Source organism: Callithrix jacchus, chromosome 9 (assembly GCF_049354715.1).
Source record: "Callithrix jacchus isolate 240 chromosome 9, calJac240_pri, whole genome shotgun sequence".
Lineage (NCBI taxonomy): Eukaryota > Metazoa > Chordata > Mammalia > Primates > Cebidae > Callithrix > Callithrix jacchus.
The window spans coordinates 67,464,221-67,488,705 of NC_133510.1; the positions used below are offsets into that span (position 1 = coordinate 67,464,221).

At 53.0% G+C, this 24,485-nt stretch overlaps 2 protein-coding genes across 3 annotated transcripts in view; both read right to left on the reverse strand.

Annotated features, from left to right (window-relative positions):
- Positions 1-374: 374 nt before the first annotated feature.
- On the reverse strand, positions 375-8,614 carry TAMALIN (trafficking regulator and scaffold protein tamalin). Its single transcript, XM_002752488.6, has 8 exons — positions 8,294-8,614; positions 6,300-6,349; positions 4,652-4,706; positions 4,444-4,546; positions 2,431-2,524; positions 2,266-2,332; positions 2,003-2,069; positions 375-1,565 (listed from the first exon to the last, which is right to left on the reverse strand). The coding sequence occupies exons 1-8, from the start codon at positions 8,537-8,539 to the stop codon at positions 1,060-1,062; spliced, it is 1,188 nt and encodes a 395-aa protein (XP_002752534.2). The 5' UTR covers positions 8,540-8,614; the 3' UTR covers positions 375-1,059.
- An 8,938-nt stretch (positions 8,615-17,552) lies between these two features.
- ACVR1B (activin A receptor type 1B) overlaps positions 17,553-24,485 on the reverse strand; it is a 42,370-nt gene continuing 35,437 nt past the window's right edge. The window contains exons 8-9 of one of the 2 annotated variants that reach the window (XM_002752485.5): positions 22,299-22,429; positions 17,553-20,643 (exon numbers count right to left, since the gene is read on the reverse strand). In XM_002752485.5, coding sequence (XP_002752531.1) covers positions 20,518-20,643; positions 22,299-22,429 — 257 coding nt within the window. In that variant the 3' untranslated portion in view covers positions 17,553-20,517. The remainder of the gene's footprint in view (positions 20,644-22,298; positions 22,430-24,485) is intronic. The other variant, XM_035256710.3, reaches the window with a different exon arrangement.

Genomic DNA, 24,485 nt, shown 5'->3' on the forward strand with positions numbered 1-24,485 from the left:
TGGGCCCATCACAGGCCAGGTGGATACAGCTCAGGTCCCCACAGATCTGGCTTGAGCCCCTCAAGGGAGTCCTCAGAGGCTGGGAAGAAAGGCATGCCAAGCACCCGTATTTCTATAGGGATGGTTAAGTACTTGAGGCAAGCCTTGGCCACCACCTGCTGTGGGTATTGGGGAGGGAGGCTCAAGTTCTGAAGTGTGGGGCCTCCAGCTCAGGCCTGTACATGTAAATTTAAATCTCCCAGACTATTTCCCTGGCTTCAGGCTGTAAGAAAATAACATGTGCGTTTGTGTTGGGGGTGGGTGGTTGGGATGGTGGAGTCAGAGCTTGCCCCAGCCCAATCCTCCCCCTGAGGCAGTCACCACACTGACACAGATGAAAAACCATCCATTTTATACAGTTTGTGGTTCAGAAGCAACAATATGCAGAACGGTGGAACAGTCTGTGCTGTCCCCACCCCACCTGAACTTGCCGGTTCCTGTCCCCAAGGGACACAGAACACAGACCCCCTGCCCAGCAGGACCCGACTTAGTTACAAGCCCCTGGGAGAGGCCAAGCCCTTAGGGGTCGAGGCCAGGACGCAGGAGGCCCAGCACCTGATGCCCCTGGGGGCCCACGGGGTCAGGGAACCTTGTGTGTGGAGGGTGGGGGGTCAGCCCACCATGGGCCATTTCTCCCCAAGGCTAAGGGCGGGGGAGCAAGTAAAGCTGAGGAGAGGGCTTCGTGGGACAGGGTTCCCACCCCTGCTGGGTGGGTGTTCCAGGATACCCCACAAGGCACTACAGATGAGACTGTAGGCAAGCACCCCATCTTTGGCCCCCGATTGCCTGGGTCTCCCCCTGCCCCAGCTCCCACTGTGGCTTAGCGAAAGAGAAGAGAAGGGCCTGAGCCCCCCACTCCCTCAGCAGACATCAGCCAGGAACCGACCAGGAGGGGCGGGGCTCGCAAGGACCCTCTCCCGCTGCTCTGGGCTCCTGGGGTCCTTTTAGCCCGGCCTCCCCCTCTTTCAGCGCTGACTGTTGCGAATAAATAAATAAATACCTCTCTGCCCGCCCCCGCCCCTACAGCTGGCTCTCCTCCTCCTCCAGGGAGCGGTTGAGTCCGGGGATGAACTTGAGCAGCCGCCGGCGGAAACTGCGGTACTTGGTTTTGCGCAGGCCGGGTCCGCACAGGGCCTGCTCGCGGGCCTCAGTCCAGAGCGCGCCCGGCGCGCCCCCGCCTCCGCCCCCGCAGGGGCCCGCGCACCGCACACTGGCGCTGCGGCTCAGCGCGGCCCGCGCTCCGGGGCCCGGCCCCACAGCAGGGGTATCGGCGGGGCCCGGGCCCAGGGCGCGAGCCGGGGGCGGCGGAGGCGGCAGCGCTGGCGGCTCGGAGTCCCCAAAAAAGCACGTGTGGTAGACGGCGTCGTCAGTGTCGCCCCTGGTCCGCCGAGCGCCTCCGCGGGGACGCCCGGGCACGGCGAGCAGAGGCCCGAAGGGCAGCGAGCCCGGGAGCAAGCCCGCGCCATACAGGCAGGAGCGCACCGACTCCAGCGTGTCGTAGATGCTGGGGTCCTTCACCACCAGGCCTGCGCGGAGACGGGGGAGGCGGTGGGGGGCGGGTCAGGCCTAGGCGGTGGTGTCCTCCGCAAAGGCTCGGAGGCATCCCCACTCCGTCCTGCTGACCCTCTGTGTGGCCCTGGCCAGGCACAGACCTGAGCCCCTACTTCCCTCACCCGCAAATCAGGAATGATCACTCAGATCCTTATGGGCGTCGCTTAGCACACAAGACCCTCGGAAAGAATTGACACAGACTCTTTGAGCCCTGGTGATCCCCTCTGTGAAGTGAAGATGACACTATCTGTTACTTACCTGCAGAGGGCTAGTGTGAGAATAACCAGAAACGTGGGTACGGCAGTATCCAAAGTAGTAGCTCAACGAACCCTGCTTTACTTTAGAGGTTTGCTAGTAAACCTTTCTTTACTAGAGCCCACCAGAGCTGAGGAGGAAGCGCAGACCTACTCACCATGCACCAGCCGCTGCTCCTGCACCATTAGGGACCTGTACTCTCCCCACTTCTCATACAGGGTTTGCTGCAAGAGACAACCACCACCCTACTGTCACGAACTAGCAGGAAACCAGCAGGACATAGGTACAGATAAGGGATCAGGGAGTAGACAGAAGAAACCTTCGGTTAAAGGAGATTCGGATATAAATGACCACCCCACAGGGTAGGCGCTTGGGAAGAGGAGGGTGGAGGTTAGACGTTATCTGAGCTCGTTCCCCTACCTTCAGGTACTGCAGACGAGCCTCCAGTTCCGCCTTCCGAATTGACGTTCCGTACAGAGTTTCCAATCTGATATTGGGGAATCAAAGGTCGAGTGAGCCACAGGCTGAGGAAATATCAAGAGGCTGAGCTCAGGAGTCCGCAGGCACTGCAGCTCCCAGACATACCTGAGAACGTTGCCTGACGCTTTAATGATGTCCACAATCTCTCGATGCCGGATGCCTTCCACGTTCAGGCCATTGACACTGGCAATGGTGTCCCCTGCCAGGTGGACATAGGGGTTAGATTTGCTCCAGGGGGCATGCTAGAATTCCAGCCTCTAACCTTAGCCAGAAAGGGGAGAGGGCGGGTAGTAACTCCAAGGAATACTCCTGAACTCCCGCCTCCAAATTCTCATGGTTCTAGGTGGCCCTCCTCTGACATCTCTCATACCCGATCCAAACACACAGAACCACAGCCATTCTTCTGGGCCTGTAGTGACCACCAGCTTGTCCAGGCCCAGCACCCCAGCCAAAGGACAGGGACCTCACACACCCAGCACCTTCACTCCACCCTTGAGAAGCTCTGTCCCAAAGCTAAGCCCACCCAGGACCCTGGGCTGTCCTCAGAGTTGGTTATTTCGGTCCAGTCCACGCTGGCCATGAGACCCAGTCAAAATTCAGGGAGGGGCAGGTGGGCAGCACCTCGATAGGAACTGACCCTGGCCCCAGGCATGGCAGAGCCTCATGGAACCACAGAGAATCAATCCAGCCTCTGGTGGTGAGAGGGAAGCACAGGGAATGCCTGGCCCTGAGCTTCTGCTACCCTGCACACTGCAGAGCCTCCCGACCTCAGGCACAGGTGCCCCATCTCTGAGGGCTTCTTTCCCATCCGTAAAAAGGGTATGGATCCCTGCTGCAGCTGCTTCAGGGATGACAAGGAGGGAGAGTAGATGTGAAACTGCCTTGTGGAGTTATGGTATACCACTTGGCTACTGTTATGGTTTCAATATGGTTTGTCCCCAAAACTCAGGTTGAGGCTTCATCCCCAATGTAACAGTGTTGAGAGATGGTAGGACCTTCCTTCAAGAGGCATTTGGGCCATAAATGATCTGCCCTCATGAAGGGATTCATGCTGTTTTGGGGAGTGAGTTCTTGCTCTGGCAGGACTGGTTTAGTTACCTGGAGAGTAGGTGGCTATAAAACAAGATCACCCGTGTTTTGTCTCTTTCACATGTACCTACCCGCCACTCTTGCAGGCGCTCCTGTCATGAGATGACATCCATCATGTCAGAACGCAGCATGAGGCCCTCACCCAATGCGGCCTCCCAGTCTTGAACTTCCCAGCCTCCAGAACTATGAGCTAAATAAACCTCTTTTCTTTATAATCACCCACTCTCAGGTATTCTGCTACGGTAACAGAAAATGGACTAAGAGAGCTAGCAAGGGCTGCTGGTAAATGGGAGGGAGGTAGGGGCTTAGGGGCAAAGATGGTGGAGCAGGGATTGATTCATGTAGTTTCAGGCTGCCCTTCCTGGAACCTGGGGACTCTAGATCTACTCAATCCAGGGTCTCCTACTGAGGCATGATTTCCTTGTTAGAGGAAGTAACATATTGCTTTGGGAGGCAGAGGCAGGAGGAGGATCGCTTGAGCACAGGAGTTCAAGGTTATCTTGAGTTATGATCATGCCACTGCACTCCAGCCTTGGTGACAGAGTGAGGCCCTGTCTCTTAAAAAAAATGTTTTTAATTTTTTTAAAGGGAGTAACATCGGTTCCTCAGTGCTGTGCCTATCTGGGGGCAGGACTGGCCTGCTCTCCAATATCAAGCAGAGCTAATGGATTGTTGCTTCCTCCCCGGCTCCTGCCTGTGCTGACTGCCAGGTTGCTGGGAGGAATCAGAGCAGCAGCAGCAGCAGCATCCACCACTAATTAGGCCCTGGCTCTGTTCCCAGGGAATCCCCGTGCTGCACTGTGATGTTTGGATGCATTATTACCCCCCATTTTGTAGATGGGACTATGCAAGATCATGGCAAATTTGCCTAGATCCAAAGCCCAGGTTCTATCCATTCTTCTTTCTGGCTTGCCAAAGAAGGAGGAGGACAAGGAATAGGTTTCAGGAGAGATTTCTCACCCCCTCTGCTTGGGAGTAAGCAGAGGTCCTATCCCCTTCCCAGACCCCTGTCCTGGGCCCAGGCCCCACCTGGTGTGAGCCCAGCCAACTGGGCAGGGCTAGACTCATGAACTCGGCAGACAAAGGTCACCATTTCCACGCGCTGCTCCTCCCGGTGGTGAAGGCCATAAGTCTGTAATGGACAAGGGGACCCTCAGCCCAGGATTGGGGCAAGTCCATTCATCCCTTAGGCTGGCTGTCTGCCCCCCACTCTGCCCCCATGTGCAGTTTCTTCTACCTGGATCTCAAAGCCAAAGGTCTGGTTATCCTCCTTCTCCAGCGTCAGCACTTTCCTGCAAGAGACACAGGGGTCAAGTCTATCAGGATTAAAAGGTGTAGGAGTCCCAGAGCCTGGGTCTCCCTGGATACTGGAGTCTGGTCTAGAATATTCCAGCAGGACTCACTCCAGTGACAGCTCAGTCTCATCACAGAGTATAGGAATGTCTTTCCCATACCCAGCTGAAATCAGCCTCATGGAGACACAGAGAACCAATCCAGCCTCTAGTGGTGGGAGGGAAGCACAGAGAAGGGCTGGTCCCCTGAGGGATGGGCCCTGAGATTTTCAGCCACATCCCAGCTTTCCAGTGAGCATCATAGTACCACTTACTGAGCTGAGGCCCCAGATTCAGTCACAGCCTAGAGCCTCCTCTGCTCCACAGCTTTGGGTAGAGAGGACAGGCCCCACCCCCAGAGGCTAGTCACGAGGCTCAGCAAGACCACAGCTGCTCCTCCCAGCTGCACTGGGGCCAGCCCACCAGATGTGGGGGTTGGGGGAGGGGAGCCTCAAGGCCGCCCCTTCCCGCACTGAAGCCCTGCCCGCTGGACACAATGGTCTGGAGCGGCTCCAGATCCTCGCCTGCTGGGGGAGCCCAGAGTTTCCTCTGCCCACTCCCACCCTCTTCCTTCCCACTCAGCCAGAGGCAGAGTTAAAGCAACCTCCAAAGTCCTCTTCAAGTAGCTCAGCCTCGGAAAGGCCCTGGAGACCAGGCTCCTCCACTCCCAGCTTGACCCAGTTACTCCCCAAATGCTGAGCAGCACCTCCCCACTCCAACCCGAGCCCCTCTCGCTCTGAACAGCAGCCCTTTCCACTCTGTACTATTGGGGCAGGGAGCAGGGTAGCTACTCCAATGTTCTAGGGTTTTCTGGAAGGGTCAGCAAACTTTTTCTGTGAAGGGCCAGATGGTAAATATTTTAGGCTTTCTTTGTAGGCCCCTTATGATCTCTGTCATATATCGTTCTTTGTTTTTATTTTTACAACTTTTTAAAAATTACCAGCTCAAGGGCCAAACAGGCCAATCTGGCCAACAGGCCACAGTTTGCTGAAAGTAAAGCCCAACTCGGGGATGGGACATGAGTAGAGAGGGAAAGTGTGGGGTCCCATGGCCTAGAGTCAGCACCTACTTCGGCCCACACTCAGACCCTTCTGGAGAGGGCCGCTGCAGGCTGGGACCAGAAGAGGACTGACATTCTGGAGGTAGGGGTAGCCAGCCCCAAGCAGCTGGACACAGCCTGGCTAAGGTCTGGGCCCGTGGGGTTTGCTGAGGCTGGGAGATATGGGGAGTCCAGGATGCCTCGGTTAGGACATTCCCCACAGACTTTGCCTGCACCCCCTCCCACCTCCCACACCCAGTTCATCCAGCTCTCCCCAGGGAGGGGTAACTGGCAGGGACTGGGGGTGGGTTGAAGAGCACCTAATGACTCAAAAGTCCCCACTTCCTTTCTCTGCCACCCGCTTCACACAGCCCACACCCCCACCTGCCCCTCACTCCCAGCGGGGGAGCCATGCTTAAAGGATAGAATGACTAGGCTGAGATGCTGTCCTGGCACTCCCAACCCAGCACGTCACCCCTTTGGACCATGGAAGGGACTGGGTGCTGGTGACTCACCGCTGCTGTTCAGGACTCTGGCTGAGATTCTTCCAGCGGAATCCTGAGCCCTGAGCGGGAAGATGGTCAAGAAAGGAGCAGGTGAGGTGAGGCTGTCCTTGAGCAGATGCTGAGACCTCTATCCCCACAGATCCCACACCTGGGCTCCAGCTCTGGACACAGTGACCCACTTCCTGTCTCCCCCTTCCCAACTCCACATGCGAACCTTCATGGATGCTGGTGGAACTATCTGCCAAGTGCCACTACTGGTACCACTCCTCAGCTTTCTCTACAGGCCTTACCTTCACACCTGGGACTGCAGGGACACAACCATCCTCCCGAGTTCCAGATCTATGAACCTCTAAGCCCTTGCTCATTTCTACACTGGCAATGGGTGGGGAGATCATCATTCTAGAATGGTCTTCACCCCTAGGGCCCATATCTGTAGAGGTTCAGGCCATCCAGACTCCCAAAGCTGGGGCAGGGGCTCTCCCCCAGTGGGATTCAGAGGACAGGGGTCCCCTGAGCTCACCTATCAAGGTGCTCTGAAGACCTTCTGCCAGTTGGGTCTCTCCATCTAATTCTCAGCTACAGACCGTGGCTTGGGAGGGCTGGGGTCAGGGACCCTGGCCTGAAGGGCTGGCAATCCTAGCCAGAATGTGAAAACAGAGGCACCAGGTCTCCTCAGGTATAGGCTGTTTAAGGGACCAGCAGTGGATCCCAGCTGCAGGTGACCAGCTGTGCCAGATACACCTGGGTCTCTCTCCATTGCCATATATTTTGTGCTTTCTGGGACAAAACATCTTAGATATCAAATTTGTCAGTAAGTCTCACTATACTTAAGGAGGGAGTTGGGAGTCCTTTTGGAGGAGACGGATGAGAGATAAAGGTTCCTGTCTCTTCAGGGTCCTTGATAAGCCAGTCTCTCGCCTTCCCTAACTTTCTGGTCATTGGAGGAAGTCCAGTCCCAGAGCAGCCCTTTTCCCTGGTGCCTGTGAGACCCAGGGCCTTTCTGGTCTGTGCCTTTGCTAACCCTCCCCCCAAGCTACCCGAGGCAAGGAAGAGAAGGGCCAGAACCAGATTGGCCTCAGGGGTGGGGACAATTCCCAAATGGCCAGGGAGGAAGGACTGGGCAGCACAGAGAGACCCCTTTGTCTTTCAACATGATTTTCATAAAATGCAAATTTTCAACAAGCTGTTCATTGTGTGGGGGCTAGCTGGGGGCCAGGGGCGAAGGAGGGTGACTGGGTGAGGAAAGGCCACCAGGCCCCTCTCCTTAACCTGGTCTTGTGTCCGTTCGGAGCCTCAGGCCCCTGGGGCCAGAGGAAGAGGCTGGCGGAGGGGAGACTCAGAGGTGGGAGCGGCCCGCATCCTTCCTGCCCCGCGGGCGCCCTGCGACCCCTCCCACTGCGTCCGGTTCCGGCAGAAGTCCAGGGAGCCGTGTCCCTCGCACCTCGAACGTCAGACGTGGGGCCAAGCAGCAGGCCCCGAGCCCGGGAATCGGGGAGTCCCCTCGGAAGGAGCGGCGCCCCACGCACTTCCTCAGCATAACGCACGCGGCGCAGCCACCGTCCCACTTCTCCCACCCAGGCCACTCTCTGGGACCTTCAACTTGTCAGGGGTTGTCGCTGCCCCAGACTGAAGGAGGAGCTCAGGCGAGGGGGTCCTGGGGACCCAGGACACCTGGCCACCGGGAGGCGGGGCATGGGGGACAGAAAGCCAGATGAAGATAGTAGAAGGGGGATGCTGGGAGGAATCTAGGAGGGAGAGAGGGGGCGCTATGGGGCGGCGCGCTTGGGCGCAGAGTTGAGAGCCACGGAGCCTGGGCGCGGTGTGCAGGCGAGGGCCACGGCCTTGGGAGCAGCGGGGGCCGCAGGGAGTCGAGGGAGCCAGCTGGCCGGGGAAGAAGGTGGAGGATTCCGCGGACGCCAAGCAGAGGGCACTGCGGGGTCAGCAGGCCCTGTGGGGGGACAGAGTGGGGCTGAGCAGGCCCCGAGGGCGGGCGAGGGACGCACCTTTCGGCGGGGCAGGGTGCCCCCGGACACAGCGAGCGCGCGGTACAGCTCAGCAGGGTGGCAGTCCTCCAGCGCCGCGTACAGCTCATCCGCTGGGGGTCCAGGGGTGGCGGCTGCGGCAGGGGGTCCCGGGGTCGGGGCCGGAGCGGCGGGCGCGACTTCCGAGTCGGGAGCCCGGGCGGCGGGGTCTGGGGCGGCTGCCGCCTCCTCCTTCTGCTGCAGCTTCCTGAGTCGGCGGAGGGTCATGGCTCCGGCGCCGGGCGCCCCTCGGAGACTGGACTGGCTCCGCTCGGCGGGGCTGGCGGCGGCTCAGGGATGCCAGCCGGGCGGGCGGCGGGTCGCCTCCCTATATAGGTTCCCAGAGCGGGGCGGGGTTGGGGGCGGACGGGGAGAGGCCTCGGGTGGCCTCGCCCCCAGCGCGCAGGGCCCACCCCCCGGGGCGCCGCAGCCCTGGAGCCCCGCCCACGGCGCTCGACGGCCCGGGAACCCGCGGGAGCTGGGCGCTAGGTGGGGGAAACCGAGCCGCGGATGCGAGGGGGCGGGACAAGGCCCCGGGGCGGGGCTCGGGGCTACTTGATACCTGGAGGGGTCTGTGAAGGGACATTGCTCAAGGTTTGAAATTTAAAAAAAATTATAAAATATGAAATTTTGGGATCGAATAGCTCTGGCGATTCATGGAGGGGGCACGATTGGAGGTCACAGTAAGAAGCTTGGGGAGGTGGGGAGAGTCAGGGAGATCCAGGAGGGTGCAGGAGAGTCTAGGGCAGGGAGAGGCAGCGGGGCTGCGCAGGAGTAGGGGAGACCCGACGGAGGAGAGAGGAAACTCCCTGAACTGACTGCGCTGAAGCCCCCAGGGAGTGTGAGGGCCCAGGATTTTCCCTTGACACAGCTGCCCAGAAGAGCTGAAAGAGGCTGCCCCCTCTCACCCCCGTACCCAGGTCTAGGAGAAAGGGAAGCGGTGGAAACTCTGAAAGCAGTAGGCTTAATTCTGGACTGTCCCCTCCGCGGGGCAGGAGTGGTCCCTGCTGTATACGCCTTTCCTCAGCTCCTGGTACCGGGCCCTGATCCCGCTTTTCAGCAGACAGATGCTTACTATGGACTTGACTCAGGAGACTGGGATGAGCCCAGTCTCCCAGTGGGAGTTCAGGGCTAGGGGGATGGCCATACTCAGCCGTTCTCTGACCCCGTCTTCGGGACCATCCCCCAGGCTGTTACCATGGCTGCTAAGCGGTTGGAGAGGCGGGAATGGCCCAGCCGAAGTCTCTGTCGTCAGTGGTGCCCGAATAAGAAGTGAGAGGAGGAAGTGGAAGGCAGCGTCTGGTGTCTAAAGAGCGGCTAGCCACCACAGGGCGTCAGCAGCACAAGCTGGGGACTCCATGTCCCAGCACCCATCGGCCAAGAAGCAGAGGCGGCAATGCGGTGACCCTCTCTGTCCCCTCCTCCCCCAGGTCTCCCAAATCGGTTATGCCTTCACGGTTAACATTTATTGAGCACTTACCATGTGCTATGCACACTGTTCTGTGTGTCCTTTCACATACATGCATTAACTCACATGGTCTTCTAACAGCCCTATGAAGTAAGCACCATCATCCTCCCTTACAGTTGGAGAAACTGAGGCCCAGAGAAGGTAAGTAACTTGCCCTAAGTCACTCAGCAGCAGAGCTGAAATTCAAAGCCAGACAGCCTGGTTCCAGAGTCTGGAGTCTAACCACTCTGTGATGCTGTCCAACGTTCGAGCCCTGCACTGTGCCAGGTACTGGCCGGGCACTGGGGTTACAGAGGCTCTTGGCCTGCTAGGGAGTGGTACCTTGCACGTGTGCTGTGTTAGACACGTGGCATAAGGAGCACAGGGGGGCAATGGCCACGTCCACCTGTGAAGGCAGGAAAAGCTTTCTGCCTCCTGCCTGTCTCCGTTCTCTTACCTGGCTTAGTCTCCTTTCTTCCTTCTCTAGTCTCCTTGACTCTGTGTTCTCCTCCCCACCCCCAGTCCTCTGGGCTCCATCCCTACCAGAGGTGTGGGTGGAAGAGGGTGCTTTTCCACCCCTCAGTGATTGCACAAGTCCAGATGGCAGGATGCTTGTTGGGTGGGGGGCCGGGGTGGATTGAGGACTGCCAGGAGCTAAGAGGTAGCTCTCTTAATGCCTTCTTCTCCCTCCTCCCACATCCCGCCTTGGCACCACCAAGTGACCATCAGCTGAGGGGCCGAGGGGGTGTCGGTGGGGAAACATGGGACTCTATTGTGAAGCATTAGCACAGATGGACCCCGGGACCGTCTGTTGCCTGCTCCTGACAGACGGCATCTGTGAGGGGCGGGAGGGGGAGGCACAAAGTGGAGAGGCAATGATATATATTCCGTTCATTCCATTGCTTATCCCCGAAGGGACCTGGCAAAAGGACATCTTGCACAACCTCCTCTGTGAAGGAGCCCCCCACTCCCCAGCTATCACAGAGGGTTACCTAATGGACACATCTCCTTGCCTGAAACCTGGAGAAGTGGACGCCACTGGTGTGGCACAGCCCCTGTGTCTAACAGCCTGTGGAGCCATTCTTCCTTCAGCTGACGTGGAGGCTGACTTCCCCTCAGTTTATGCAGGGGAGCCCACCTCTAGGCCTCCAAGCGAGCGAACACCACCAAAGGACTGAAATTCACACCTCGTTTACTCCTGCCAGGGAGAAAGCCCTAGAGAACCCCAGAGTAAGGGTGGACCTAGGTAAAGCAATTTTTGTCAAGCCCTTCGTGTGATTTCCTTAAATCCTGGGATTTCAGAGCCAAAAACGGCCGTACAGTCTGGAAAGGATATTGTGCCCTCATTTAACAGAGGCAACTGATGCCAGGGAAAGAAAGACAGAATCATAACAGGGACTAGAACTCAGGTCTTCTGACTCCAGAGGCTGTTTAATTCAGCTGTTGGTAGCTCCCCAGAGCTCAGAGATCCCTGCCTGCTTCCTCCTCCCAGTCTCCCCCATTTCTCCAGGGATGGGCCAGGGAGCCCACGATGCCACACTGTGGAGTGGTGATGCCCTCTGGTGGCCATGAGTCTTTTTGTGGAAAATCTTCAAGCCAGGCAGAAAGGCTGGCTGGCTGGTACCAGACTCCACCTGGAATCCCAGCCCTTTTTCAGGATCCCCCATGGCTCCTCTTTCTCCCAAGAGGATCTGTGCACAACTGAGATGCCAAGCTCCACTTTGGTCACTGAGTTCTGGAATCTCACACCTGTCAGTTAGGAAGTTGTTTTTTGCATCAAAGCTGCTGCTGCTGCAGGTGAAATTCAGCAGGCAGAAGGCAGACAGCTGGAAGGCCTTCTTGGTGCACTAACCTTCAAATGCCAGGCAGTATATATGTGGCCTCTAAAGCTTTGCCTTCTCCAACTCTCCACAGCTTCCTCCTAAGCCTGAGTCTCTTGGCTAACATCTGTTCTTCTTATCCTATCTTCTGCAGCCCTTTAAAGCTTGGTGGTGGGGGAAGCATTCTGCACGCCACCTGCAACTTCATACCAGGACACATCCCCCTCCTCCTCCCTCCAGGAAGCCTCCTTGCAAAACGTCCACCACTCTGGCTCCTCAGACATCTGTACTCAATCTGTACCTTCTTCCCAAGCAAGCCTCTTTCAGAATAAGCTCTCAGATTTCCCTCCCTTTGCTCTGCCTGCTCTGGCTCCTGACACTCCTGGCTGGCCTGGGGTGGGGCTTAGACGGTGGGGACCCAGCTAATGGATAAGGCCTAGGTAACACCCCCTCTCTTCAGGACAAGCCCTCGCCTGGCTGTGGAACAGTCAGCAACCCCCCCCCCCCCGCGCCCCCGGAGGAAACTGGGGCAGCTGAGTCTTCCACTGAGCAGCTGAAGCTCTAGGGTCCATGAGGAGGTCAGAGCACTTGGGCCAGAGCTGGTCCCTCTGGAATCTAACCTAAGTCTCAGAGCTCTAGCATGGGCCTTGTCCAGTAGCGGGGCCCGGAACTGGCAGGGATGAATAGTTCACTGGGAGCTCCTCACTGAGTATTGCCACTGCTCCTAAGCTGGGGAGCGGGGAGGGAGCGGGCCTGGGGCTCAGCTGGCTCTCTGGTCTGTCAGGAATGAGGGGCTGGGCCCCCAGTTGCATGACATCGCCTCTCGTGGGCGGTGGACAGCTGGTGGGCAGCTGGCTGGGCAGGGAGTGGCTGTTTTCCTTCGTGGCTCCTCTTGCCCGACCATTTCCATGGGACAGTGTATGTGTCCGGGGGCCTAGAAGAGGGAATCTAGCAGTAGGGCTGACCTGGCATAGCCCAAAGATCTGATCCTAGGGGTTCTGGGAGTGGGGTCCAGGTAGATGTTGCAGTTTATTTGCATTGAATGTGGGTGGTCTCTGGGTCTAGTCCTGTTCAAAGGCCAGGGACCATCTGGCCTCTTGGATGAAAATGGCAGGGCATCTCTGGCATGAACGGGTTGGAATGGCAGAAGGAAGGTTAAGTCTCCAGGTTTCCTACAGCATCTGCACACAACTCCTAAGACAGAAGGTATATGTTATCTTACACCACATCATTTTAGAACAGGTGCACATAGCAAAGAAAGAGAATGGCAGTTCTTAGGGCCCCATGCTGCCTAGATCTCTTTCCTCTTGGCAAATACACTCACTCAGCTGTTGTGCGCCAACCTCCCAACCCCCAAACAGATATGCAAAACTGCCAGGCTAAGATCCTCTCATTTACTCCAAACTGAATAGCTCCCCTCTTTCCCTCGCCGTTCACATCTGATTATGCCTCAAACCTGTGTATTCTATCCACTGTCTCTCCTGTTCTTCCCAGCTTTCTTGTTCTACCACCACTGCAATTCCTTTCTAAAGTCAGCACTGATTTTCCCAAAAGACAAACAGGATCACATTGCTCCTTTGCTTAAAACCCTCTGCCATGGTCTGAATGCTGGTGTCCTTCCAAAATCTCTATGTTGTAACCTAATACCCAATGTGACAGTATTGAGACATGTCGCCTTTGGGAGGTGATTGGGTCATGAGGGCTCTGCCCTCATGAATGGTATTAATACCCTTATAAAAGAAGCTTGAGGGAATCTGTTTCCCCCTTCCACCATATAAGGACACAGAAAGAGCCATCTATGAGAACAGGTCCTCACCAGACACTGAGCCTGCTGATCCCTCAATCTGAGACTTCCCAGCTTCCAGAACTGTAAGCAGTACATTTATATTGTTTATAAATTACCCAATCCAAGGTACTTTTTTTTTTTTTTAATTCTGCCTCACTCTGTCACCTAGGGTGGAGTGCAGCTCACTGCAACCTCCACCTCCAGGTTCAAGCAATTCTCCTGCCTCAGCGTCCCAAATAACTGGGATTACAGGTGTGCACCACCATGCCTAGCTAATTTTTGTATTTTTAGTAGCAATGGGGTTTCGCCACGTTGGCCAGGCTAGTCTTGGACTCCTGACCTCAAGTGATCCACCCACCTTGGTCTCCCAAAGTGCTTGGATTACAGGCATGAGCCACCATGCTCAGCCAGCAATCTAAGGTACTTTTAAAAACAGCAGCCAGAGCTGACCAAGACACCCTCCAATGGCCTACTCCCTACATTGAGAATGGCAAGTATGTTTCAACTTATGGGATAGTAAGTACACTGCTGAGAAAAATGTAGAGATCAACTCAAGAGGACAAATTACTGATAGATTAGTACAGGCTGAGGTGCAGGTATGACAGCATTGGTGCTACGTATTTGCCATTTCTGGCCCCAGGATGAATTCCTGACCTTTTTTTTTTTTTTTTTTGAGACTGAGTCTTGCTCTCTTGCTCTCTCACCCAGGCTGGAGTGCAGTGGCGCAATCTCAGCTCACTGTAACCTCCACCTCCCAGGTTCAAGCAATTCTCCTGACTCAGCCTCCTGAGTAACTGGGACTACAAGTGTGTGCCATCACGCCTAATTTTTGTATTTTTAGTGGAGATGGGGTTTCGCCATAGCTTTCTATGCTACCTACCACTCCATTCATTAAGGTTGCTCGACAAATACTAAGAGCCCAGTCTACCCAATTGTTCCTTAAACTGTCCTAAACCCCCATTTTGATTTCCAATAATTCTCAGAAGGACCTAGGGATATCTTCCATAATCCTTAAATCCCATCCTCTGACCATGGAGTCCCCAATAACTTTCAGGCCATAGTGGCCAGGTGTTTTGTCATATGCCATTCCAGTTGTTGCTGTGAAGGTATTTGAGACGTGATTAACATTTAAATCAGTAGACTTTGAGTAAAGCATATTACCCTCCATAATGTGGGTGGATCTCACCCAATCAATTGAAAGCCTTAGAAGCAAAGGCTGAAGTCTCCTGAGAAAGGATTCTGCTCCCAGGCCGAAACGCCAATTCTTCCCTGGGTCTCTGCCACCCTGCCTTGCAGCTCTCACTACCATGAGTCCGCTCTCTCTCTCACTCTAGTCTGTCCATCCATCCTATCGATTCTGTTTCTCTGGAGAACCCTGGAGAGTAACACTGTCCCTGGCCTGACCCCGCGGGGCTTCTCCCCAGTTCTGTCACCTGTGTTGTGCATCCTTCTTATGTTCCTCAGTCTCTGGAACTCCATCATTCCTCATTTTGGTTTGGTTGTGTTTAGCAAGCATGTTCTCAGGCCTGTAAAGATCAGAAGACATATGGCCTAGGGGACGGAAATTTAAGATACATGAAACAATAACTCAAGTGATACAACACTCAAATGAAGTCTCCTGTGTCACAGGCCTTACTAAGATGAAACACTGCTGGCAACCTTCAAAGGCACAGAAGAGGCACCAAAATGGTTGCCGTTTGATTTTCAAAGTGGCAGAGTTGAGCCTGCAATCGTAGCCTAGTGAATTTTAGGTCCATGCCTGGCAAGATGACTATTCACAGGATGGCCTGTAAGGGGCCTTCATTTGAACCAGGCAGAGATTCGCTACAAAGCACTTTGTATTTCCTTCCAGCAAACAGGTAGATAGATCAAAGAGATGCAGCAGCCACAGTGATACTTTAGCAAAGGACTTGGGCTTCTTCTGCTGTCTCCATCCATCTAAAAACTGTGGGGCAAGTGAAGTGGTTCATGACTGTAATCCCAGCACCTTGGGAGGCAGAGGAGGGGGTATTCCCCGGAGTCAAGAGTTCAAAACCAGCCTAGGCAACAAAGGGAGACCCTGTCTCTATTTAAAATAATAAATAGGTTGGGCGCCGTGGCTCACACCTGTAATCCCCGCACTTTGGGAGGCCAAGGTGGGCGGATCACCTGAGGTCAGGAGTTTGAGACCAGCCTGGCCAACCTGGTGAAACCCCATCTCTACTAAAAATACAAAAATTGGCTGAGTGTGGTGGCTGGTACCTGTAATCCCAGCTATTTGGGAGGCTGAGGCAGGAGAATTGCTTGAACCCTGGAGGTTGCAGTGAGCCGAGAGTGTGCCACTGCACTCTGGCCTGGGCAACAAGAGTCTTTGTCTAAATAAATTTTAAAATAGAAATAAAAAATTATGGCCAGGACACAAGAACAATGTAATTAGCAGCTGATTAGGTTATTGGTATAGATGCCAAACTTGAAGCAAACTTTTAGGAGTAAGTTACTTTTCTCAGCCCAGCTGAGTCCAGACAAGGAAAACTCAGAACAATGAAAAACTCCGGGTAATAATCAGGATTTAAAAATAGTGTGACAGGCTGGAGCAATGGGCATGGTCTACAGTGAAGTTTATTAGCATAAAACTATAAGGTACTGCACTTGAGTTCAGCTTCCCTTATCCAGGAATGAGGAAGAGGATAGCTGGATTTTACTCAATCAAGAGATGAGATGCAGTCCTGGGATGGGATCTGTGGGCACGTATCAAACACAGTCTGGGATTCTTGTTCTAGTTGCGATGTCTGCTAACACCTGGATGGAACATTATGTACATGTCCTTTCTGGCCCCAGGCTCTAGCTAGGTTCAAGAGAGCAGCCAGCCTGGGTGAGGAACACGGAACCAGTGCAGGACAGTGCAGTGGGAAGGGGTGTGCTCTGTGGGCAACATCTTGAACCCAAGGTCTTTTCCACCCGTGACCTACGTGATCTTGGGCAACTTATTTGACTTCTCTAAACCTCCGTTTCCTAATCCATAAAGAGAAGAGAATAATGCCCATCTCAAATGGTTGCTCTGAGAATTAAAACAGTTCCATATATGTAAAGAAAGTTTTGGCACATTGCTTACTTAGTACACAGTAAGTTTTCAGTTAAGTATTCGCTAATATTAACTAAAGAAACTCCAAGCTTTGCCAAAAGATTCACAATGACTGCCACCTTTTATTTTTTTTTTGAGATGGGGTCTTGTTCTGTTGCACAGGCTGGAGTACAGTGGCATGATCTCAGCTCACTGCAACCTTTGCCTTCCTGGTTCAAGGGATTCTCCTGTCTCAGCCTCCTGAGTAGCTGCGTACAGGTGTATGCCACCATGCCCAGCTAATTTTTGTATTTTTAGTAGAGACGGGGTTTCACCATATTGGCCAGGCGGGTCTCAAACTCCTAACCTTGTGATCCACTTGCCTCGGCTTTCCAAAGTTTACAGGCATGAGCCACTGCGCCTGGCCTGCCTTCAAATATTTTAAGGGAACTTATAAGGGAAGAGAGAACTGCTTTGAAAACCCTGTAGAAGTCTCAAGGAAGTTGCCCAGTTCTACCAAAGTTTTTCGCTGAGCCACGGAGCCTTCAGATGGAGCTGTGGTCCTGCATTAGCAGGAGGCCACACAGGCACTTGACAGGCACATCACAGGGAAGTCGAGTGCCTGACGGTGAACTAGGAGATTATGCGGGTCTCACCTAAACTGAAGACTATGATTGTAGGACTTGAGATCCCCTCAGCTTAGAGAGAGGACATTCACACACCCACTACAGGCTGAGAATACCAAAGTAACCACTGAAGACTCCCACATCAAAGTCACTTAAGCATCCCAGAACTCACAACTGTACTTCAGCTCAAGAGGAGGGCTCATGCCTGAGACGTGACTGTGACTAATCAAGAGTATGACCCTCTTTTGTAAATAGAAAAAAAATGAGAGAAGACCAAGTCAGACAAAGCAAAAAAGGGTGCGTGGTGTCTTCTCTTAACACACCAGACTGGCCCTCTAGGAAAACAAAGCAACAGTCCCAAGCAGACCCACGACGTTCGGATCAGCGCTCCTCTTGCTAGGGTCTGCTACAGCTAGGGTGAGCACCAGACCCTGGCCCTACAACATCCACCTCGTTTCCAACTCCCCTGACAAAAGCTGGGTGGCCGCGCTACATATGTGGGACAGATGGCACCAGAGAAGCTCTGTGAATAAAACTTTTAATAATGTACAGCAGAAATTGGACAGGCTCATTCTTATATTAAAACAAAAGATTTCCTATATTACAATGTATTTACATTTGCATACTGAAGAGGTAAAGTGTCTAAGTGGCTATTTTACAGTCCTTTCTAATAAAATGTACAAAAACAAACAGAAGTACCGAGAATGCCGTTCGGGGGCCTTTATGGCGACGTAAGAACGGGCTTGGTCTGTGAATCCAGAATCCAGAGGTGCAGGTAGCACTGTGGATCAGGGTTAGCCTCAGGGGGCCAAAAACACGTCTTCAGTTTCTCCCAGACTCTCACTTAGTGTTAAGAGTGGCAGGGGTGGGTGCAGGAGCTTCCAAGACCTGCTCCATCTTCCCCAGAGGTGGAAGAGCTGGACTGTGTGTGGGGTAAGGGCAGAAGGGCCACCTGGGGAGTGGGCTAGTGGCTTGGGAGTGGACATGTGTTGGTAGATGCCAGAGGCTACTTGTGACTCTGGGCAGAGCAGTCTAAGTTCCATCATCACCTATAACCCGCCAAGGTTCTGCTGCAGGGCGGACAGGCAGGAGGTCAGCAGGGGTAAAGACCGTCTCCCCAGTGACACAATGGTATTTAAACAAAATTAGTGGCCAGTAAATTGGCCCAAGCGTTTGGGGAAGATCTCCTTTAATGCAAGGAAAGAAGCAATAATCGGGCAAATAAATAGAAGGGCCAAGAGCACTGGGGAGCCTGAGGGCAGGGACAGGGCTCTTCCTCCTCCACAGGCTTTGGCAGAGAACTGCTGGGTTGGAGGCAGAGATACTCTAAGGCTGCATTCACAATATACCTCCCCTGGGGACAGGAAGGGGGCTCAGAACGAATGCAGTGATTTGGGGTCTCACCTTAGGTTCTAAACCCCAGGTCTCATCACCTGCCTCTGGTCTCTTTGCGGAGGGGTTGTGGGGGTTCCTCTTTCTTCAGTGATCTTACATAAGAACAGTAATTCTAGGCTCAAAAAAGTTGTAGAACCAATTATGAAACCTTCTGGTCTCAAAACAGGCACCTACTTACTTGAATCAGCTCTTTTTTTCAGTGCTCCAGGAGTAGGACCCAAGCATGTCTTGTTCACAGATGTATTCCCAGCACCTGGCACCCAGCAGGCACTTCACACACATTTGTCGAAGAAATGCCTGGAGAAGGTGCAACCAGCTGGACAGTGCACAAAAGGACCCTAGAGCAAAAGCCACTCATGGAATTGGGTGGGGGTGGGGACAATATTCGAGAGAGACTGAGCCACAGGGCAAAGAGGAAAGCTCACTGCTGAGTGGGAACAGGCTCAGGTGAAAGGACAAACATTTCCAGTGTGATTGAGCTATGTGCGTTCGATTGGAGATTTTTTTTTTTTTTTTTTTTTAGGGATTTCTTTAAAAACAAATAGATTGAGAGGTAATCACAGAGATGGTTTTCCTTTTACAAAAACTTAATATTTAACAACATTAAAAAAAGTTAAAATCCAAACCCTCCCAATAAAATTAAAAAAAGAAATCAAACCACTCCAGTTAAAAGTTATGGCTTCAAAGTTATTATACACCTAAGATATGCTGACCAAATCACCCACAGCCGTGCTTCTAGGCTTCATTAAATACTATACTCAGGTTAAATAATGTGTTTGGCTCAGGCCATTCCCTTTAGAAGGGCTCCTGAAGTGGATGCAAACCTCTCACCTTCCCTCCACCCTGATCAGACAGTCCAGTAAAAGACCCATGCAGATGCCTCCCTCCCACCCCAGACTCCCTCCCCACTCCTTGCCCACCCTTCCCTTTCCCACCCCAAACCCACCACCACCACTAAAAATATACACTGCTGTTTCCAGGATCTGGGAGATGAAAGACAGATGTGACATTCCAATCTGAGTCCCGAGATCTGGCTTCACATTCCTCGGCCCTTCCTCGATGCTGCTGAGGATGATGCCCTTGGGCTGGCTCATTTCCCACGGCTGACACTGACAACACCCAAGACTTCTGCCAGGATTCCTTCCCTGCCCAATCCCACCCACCTCCCTCACATTTTGGCCCAAAAGCCTCTTCGGTCACGGACAACTGGGCCAGCTTTGGTTCCACAGTCAGAGATGGAGGAGGAGAGCTGTGCTGATGCTGGGGTGGGCAGAGCAGCCTGCTGGACACAGAGTACCACTGTGGCATGAGGGGCTCTGGGGGAGGGAGAGACCTCCAGGGAAGGGCACCAGGGAAACTAGATGCTGCTCACTACTGAAAAGAGGCACCAGCACGCACGGACAGCATGACGACCACACCCCTGACCTGCACATGCACAGAAAGCTCAAGCAGGTAAGTGCACACCTACAGACACACACACTCACACACACGTGTAAGGGCATGGCACAAACCAGGCACAACGGGGGACGCACCTCGGCACATGCACACACGGCTGGACAGACAAGCGGCAGATTCTGTCTCCACTGGCAGTCCCCCCGGGTGTCCATCCCAGGGAGGAGGGGAGTGCGCGGCTCAGAGCCGCCTGTGAGAGGGGTTGCTGCACTTCTGGTTCCTCTGGGCCACCTTGGGGTGCTGTGGGCTGGTCCCCGAAGGAAACCCTCAGGGCGGCTTAGCACTGGCAACACCTCGGCTCCTCCTGGCCCTCCCAGGCCCCCTTCACCGCTCCTGGCCACATGCCAGATGCACCGGGTTTCGCGGGACTTCCCACTACAACCAGTTCGAGTTGTGGCATTGAGTTCTCCACGTAATTTGCTCTCAGAGTCTCCATGCCATTAGGAGGTAAATAGAAAAGGTGTCTGTCTCAAACCCAACATGAGAGTGAGCGAGTCTCCCGGGCTCTGTCCCTCTTGTGGGCCAGGGCTCCTGGCCACTGAGGGCTGGGCAGAAACGAGAGGTAGGCCTCCATCGTACGCTCGACGCGGCAGCTGTGCGTAGTTCTCGCTGCCAGGAGCTCTGTGCGGAGAGGCAGCAGTTAGATCTTCACGTCTTCCTGCACGCTGAGCTGAGAGAGGGTCTTCTTGATGCGCAAGGCCGTGAGGCGGGCAGCGCCATTCGCATACCAACACTCTCGCATCATCTTCCCCATCACCCGCAGCGCCTGCACAGAGAGACCCAGGGGCCATCAGCTCAGCCATGCCCTGGAGAAGCCTTGCTAGTCCCTAGGCTGTCACTCATTTCCCTGCCACCTCCTGCTCAGGGCAGAGTCTGGCAGCTCCACCTCCTCCACCCACTGGCTGACCTTAGGGAAATGCTCTGCAAGGCTCCCTGTCCCTTTGGTTCTTCCTTTTAAGGGACAGCTTGCACAAGTGAAAGCAAACGCTGCATCTAAAGGCCAGCTCCTTCAGTCTCACCTGCCCAGGGAAGCAAACCCTGCCCTGAGGGTTCCAAGCGAGAAATGCTGCTATATTATGCAACAGGAAAGCATCAGCTTAGATGCAATTTTGTTCTTAAATGCAGAAATGCCCTCTAGTGGTTAGACTCTTTAAAGGCAGAGCCAACCTCTCCTTACTTAACTAGGTAAGTTCTGGGGCTCTACTGGACAGCAAGGTGACTAGAGTCAACAACACTGAACACCTGAAATGTGCAAAGAGAATAGGTCTCAACAGCTCTTGCTATACACACAGGCAACGAGGTGAGGGTACAGATGTGCTCATTGAGTGTGGTAATCATGCCACAATACACACACGTATCAAATCAGCACCTTGTACACCTTTGTCACAATTTCATTTGTCAATCACACCTCAATCAGGTTAAGAAAAAATAAGTAAAAGGAAAGGCAGACCCATGAGTGAAAAGGAGGCCCATGAGCACTTAGCAAGGCAAATCCTGTTCCCCTGAAGACTCTTAAGACCTAAAGTCCATGTTTATTAGGATGTATGTCACAAACATGTCCTCTTATCAATCATTTCCACCAAACGTTGTTCCCCCACACCCCTGATTTCATCTGCCATCACTCCCAAATTCACATTCTCCACCCCAATCCCAACCCTGTCATATACGCATCACCACCTCCCTTCTGAGCTTCTGGAAAGACCACTTTCCTCACAGGCCTGTCCACCTCCTCCTCTGCCTGGTCTCAGGCCTTCTCTTATGGACACCTCATCGCTCTTCCGTGGAGCTCAGCTCCGGCTCCAGAGGCGCTTTCCTAGTTTGGTGTTTAACAGCTCTGGGTTGTTTTTGTTGCTTGTTGACCACCTCCCTCATCTGTGTCTTGGGGACAAAGCCTTTTCCTTTTTCTTTTATGAGATAGGGTCTTGCTCTGTTGCCCAGGCTGGAGTGCAGTGGCCCAGTCATGGCACACTGCAGCCTTGACGTCCTGAGCTCAAGCAATCCTCCCACCTCGGCCTCTCGAGTACTTGGGACTACAGGTGGTGCAACACCAAGCCTGCTAATTTTTTATTTCTTGTAGAGATGGGGTATCCCTACATTGCTCAGGTTTGTCGTGAACTCCTGAACTCAAGCCATCTTCCTGCCTCGGCCTCTCAAAGTGCTAGGATTATAGGCCTAGGCCATCACACCTGGCCCAAAGGCTTTTCTTCTACTAGGCTGTCAACTCCAAATGGCACCCAACAGTGTCCAGGACAAGAGACTGCAGCTCTAAAGGGCTTGGTATATGTATAATAGCATCTAAGAGTAAATAATAACTGACACTCTCAGGGGGCACCTCTGGGGGCTGACCCCATTGTCAAGAAACCCTTTCCTAAGGTGAAGAAATCAGGCTGATGGGAAAGCTGCAAGAGGCAGGTTTCCTACCTCATAACTCTGCCACCAGTTGGGGATGTTGGGACGCAGCTTCTGATCACATACGACCTTTCGCATTTCCTCAATGGAAGGGTCAGAGGGCACTAAGTCGTAATATGGCAGCTGATATTCTTCATGGACTCCTGGGAGAAAAGAAAATATCTACCTGAGTTATCAACAGCAGGAAAAGATTACTCAGAGGCCAATGACAACACCCACATTGTAAACACCACAAGTAAATACCACTTCAACCTAAGGTTCCTTGGAAAGTTAGTTAATTCTAAGTATGGAACAAGACATACACAAGAGGGGCTGGGCATAGTGGCTCATGCCTGTAATCCCAGCATTTTGGGAGGCCAAGGCAGGCTGATCACTCGAGGTCAGGAGTTTGAGACCAGCCTGGCCAACATGGTGAAACCTTATCTCTACTAAAAATACAGAAAGTAATCAGTCATGGTGGTGCACACCTGCAGTCCCAGCTACTAAGGAGAATGAGGCAGGAGAGCTGCTTGAATCCTGGGGGCAGAGGTTGCGGTGAGCAGAGATCGTGCCACTGCACTCCAGCCTGGACCACAGAGCAAGACTGTGTCTCAAACAAAACAAAACAACTAAATAAAAAGAAATACACAAGAGTAGCCAGGAACATCTTTTTTATAGCCGAAGCAAGAAATCTGTCGGAGACTACTGGGGTCACATCAAAAGGCACCAACTTGATAAGCTCCCAACTGGACAAAGACGGGAACATTTCAGTACCAAGACAAATAACTTCAATGGAAACAAATACTTTAAAGTCTAAAAAAGGAAACCTCAGTCACCTCAGCAGGAGGCTACAGAACAACCTCATTATTTTGAAAAATGGTAAATAAGTGGAAAGAATCAAGTATTTTTCTGCCTTTCCTATTCCAACTATACATCATGGGAACCAAACAAATATGCAGGGGAAGTAATCATTCACTTAATTTGGACAATATCGCCATGGGATGTAAATGACACAAAAATAGAGAACCAACACGATGCAACTTGTCACGGGACAGAATAACCCCTGTGAAGGATATGTGCCCCCAAACCCCCAGAAATGATTTTAGCTGCCAGATCTAACTACCAATTCACAGGAAATACCAAGAAAAGTAGAATGTGTGAACTCTACCTAGGCAATCTGCAAAATCTAGCCTGGGAAACTCTGCAAGACAAATGACCTGGATTCTCTGAAAAAACAGAGTGAGAAGAAAAAAATGAGGGGGAACATGAGGACAAGAAGAGATGTAAGAGGTGTATTCATCAACTGCAGGGAATAAAACTTACTGGAATCCTAATTTGAGAACAAATTGCCTTAAAAAATTAGGAGATTGGGACCAGTAATAAAAAAAGAAAAAAAAATTAGGAGATTGGGGAAATCTCAACACTAACTAGACGTTAAATGATACTAAAAATTAATGTTTGCCAGGCACAATGGCTCACACCTGTAATCCCAGCACTTTGGAGGCCAAGGTGGAAGGACTGCTTGAACCCAGGAGTTCAAGATCAGCTTGGGCAACATGGCAAAACCCTGTCTCTACAAAAAATACAAAAATTAGCAGGGCATGGTGGTGCACTGTAGTCCCAAGCTACTTGGGAGGCTGGAGTGGGAGGTTCACCTGAGCCTGGTGAGGTGGAGGTTGCAGTGAGCTGTGATCATGTCACTGCAATACAGTCTGGGTGACAGGGTGAGACTCTGTCTCAAAAAAAAAAAAAAGCATTAATGTTCTTACTAATTGTTGTATTTTTAGTAGAGATGGGGTTTCACCATGTTGGCCAGGCTGGTCTTTAACTCCTGACCTCAGGTGATCCACCCACCTTGGCCTCCCAAAGTGCTGGGATTACAAGAGTGAGCCATAGCACCTGACCCCTAATGTTCATTTTTTAAAGTGTGGTGATAGCATTGCATTTTTAAAGTCCTCATCTTTTAGAGTCACAAACTTAAGGATTTTCCATAATAAAAAGTTAATTTTAAAAAGCCAATTTAGGCCTGACACAGTGGCTCACTATAATCCCAGCACTTTGGGAGGCTGAGGCGGGCTGATCACCTGAGGTCAGGAGTTCGAGATCAGCCTGGCCAACATGGCGAAACCCCCATCTCTACTAAAAATACAAAAATTAGCTGGGTGTGGCTACTCAGGAGGCTGAGGCAGGAGACTAGCTTGAATCCAGGAGGCAGAGATT